Genomic DNA, 1,546 nt, shown 5'->3' with positions numbered 1-1,546 from the left:
AAAAAAAAAAAAAAAGAAACAGGGTCTTTTGTTCAGTTACTAATGGATTGGGACTATAATGCAGCATAAAAATTGTAAGTAAAGACTAGGTTGCCACTCAGAGATACTTAGACATTTTCTCTCTAACTACAAATTTATAACAATTCTGTATGCTATGGACAAGCCCTGGGAAGAACACAGTAAAATTAAAATAGTTTAATTTGTTAAGTGGCAGGATTGTGAGTGGTTCTTTATTCTGATTAATTCTGCTCTTGTTAAGGTTATTTAAGGTTAAAATCGTTCGTAAAAATAATCATTTTTTGTGAGACCGAGTTTCACTTTGTCACCCTCAGTAGAGTGCTGTGGCAACATAGCTCATAGCAACCTCAAACTCTTGGCTCAGGTGATTCTCTTGCCTCAGCCTCCCAAGTAGCTGGGACTACAAGTACCCGCCCCAACGCCCAGCTAGTTTTAGAAATAGGGTCTTGCTCTGGCTCAGGCTGGTCTCAAACTCCTGAGCTCAAGCATTTCACCTGCTCCACCTCCCAGAGTGCTAGGATTACAGGAGTGAGCCATTGTGCCTGGCCTAAAAAATAATTTTTTATATGTTCTTTTACATAGTAGTTAGTAAGAATAAAGAAAAGACCAGGAGCAGTGGCTCACGCCTATAATCCTAGCACTCTGGGAGGCTGAGGTGGGTGGATTGCTTAAACACTCAAGTTCCCGACCAGCCTGAGCCAGAGTGAGACCCAAGACCCTGTCTCTAAAAATAGCTAGGCATTGTGGTGTGTGCCTGTAGACTCAGCTACTTGGGACGCTGAAGCAAGAGAATCACTTGAGTCCAAGAGTTTGCGACTACTGTGAGCTATGATTTGGCGGCACTCTACCAACGGTGACAAAGTGAGACTGTCTCAAAAAAAGAAAGAAAGGGGGAAAAAAGGTTTTGGTACACAGATTAGTTGAGTGTATTCTCATTTTCCACCACAAGAGGTCATCGTCTCTTCCCTTTTATGACTTGTAGGACTCAAAGATTGATCTCCTTGATCGGAAGGAGGATGTAAAGAAAAAATTGAAAAAGGCATTCTGTGAGCCAGGAAATGTGGAGAACAATGGAGTTCTGTCCTTCATCAAGCATGTCCTCTTTCCCCTCAAGTCTGGTAAGATACTCGGTGTTTTATTCTCAGAGGCCAGGCTAGAATAGCAAACCTCATGCTGTGATCATACTTGTGATTTGTCACACACTGTTCCTGCGAGGACTAGCTGCCCTGATTCTGTGCTCTGATTTCTCATATGTTAATGAATAGATGAGGTTGGGATATCATTTAGTTGTCCTTATGTTACCAGGCTAGGTTCTGAGGGGGACTGGGATAGGCAGAAATGCTAGAAATAAGGGCAGAGGCAGATATATTGAACTAGAGGAATACAAAAAAAACTACAACATAACCCTAGATCTTCCCCATAAGAAACTGGGATGCTGGCTCGGCGACTGTGGCTCAAGCGGCTAAGGCGCCAGCCACATACACCTAAGGTGGCAGGTTCGAATCCCCAGCCCGGGCCCGCCAAACAA

General features: G+C 43.3%; 1 protein-coding gene across 2 annotated transcripts in view; it reads left to right on the top strand.

The window, feature by feature from the left end:
• The window catches only part of YARS (tyrosyl-tRNA synthetase), a 36,523-nt gene that overhangs the window by 24,023 nt on the left and 10,954 nt on the right, over positions 1-1,546 (top strand). For both annotated transcript variants that reach the window (XM_003801258.1, XM_012812379.2), the window contains exon 7: positions 1,001-1,136. In XM_003801258.1, coding sequence (XP_003801306.1) covers positions 1,001-1,136 — 136 coding nt within the window. The remainder of the gene's footprint in view (positions 1-1,000; positions 1,137-1,546) is intronic.

The sequence above is a fragment of the Otolemur garnettii genome, unplaced genomic scaffold (assembly GCF_000181295.1).
Source record: "Otolemur garnettii isolate 467f Iridium unplaced genomic scaffold, OtoGar3 scaffold00204, whole genome shotgun sequence".
In the NCBI taxonomy this organism is placed as follows: domain Eukaryota; kingdom Metazoa; phylum Chordata; class Mammalia; order Primates; family Galagidae; genus Otolemur; species Otolemur garnettii.
The sequence above is the reverse complement of the archived record's forward strand: the minus strand, read 5'-3'. Positions and strand labels throughout refer to the sequence as shown.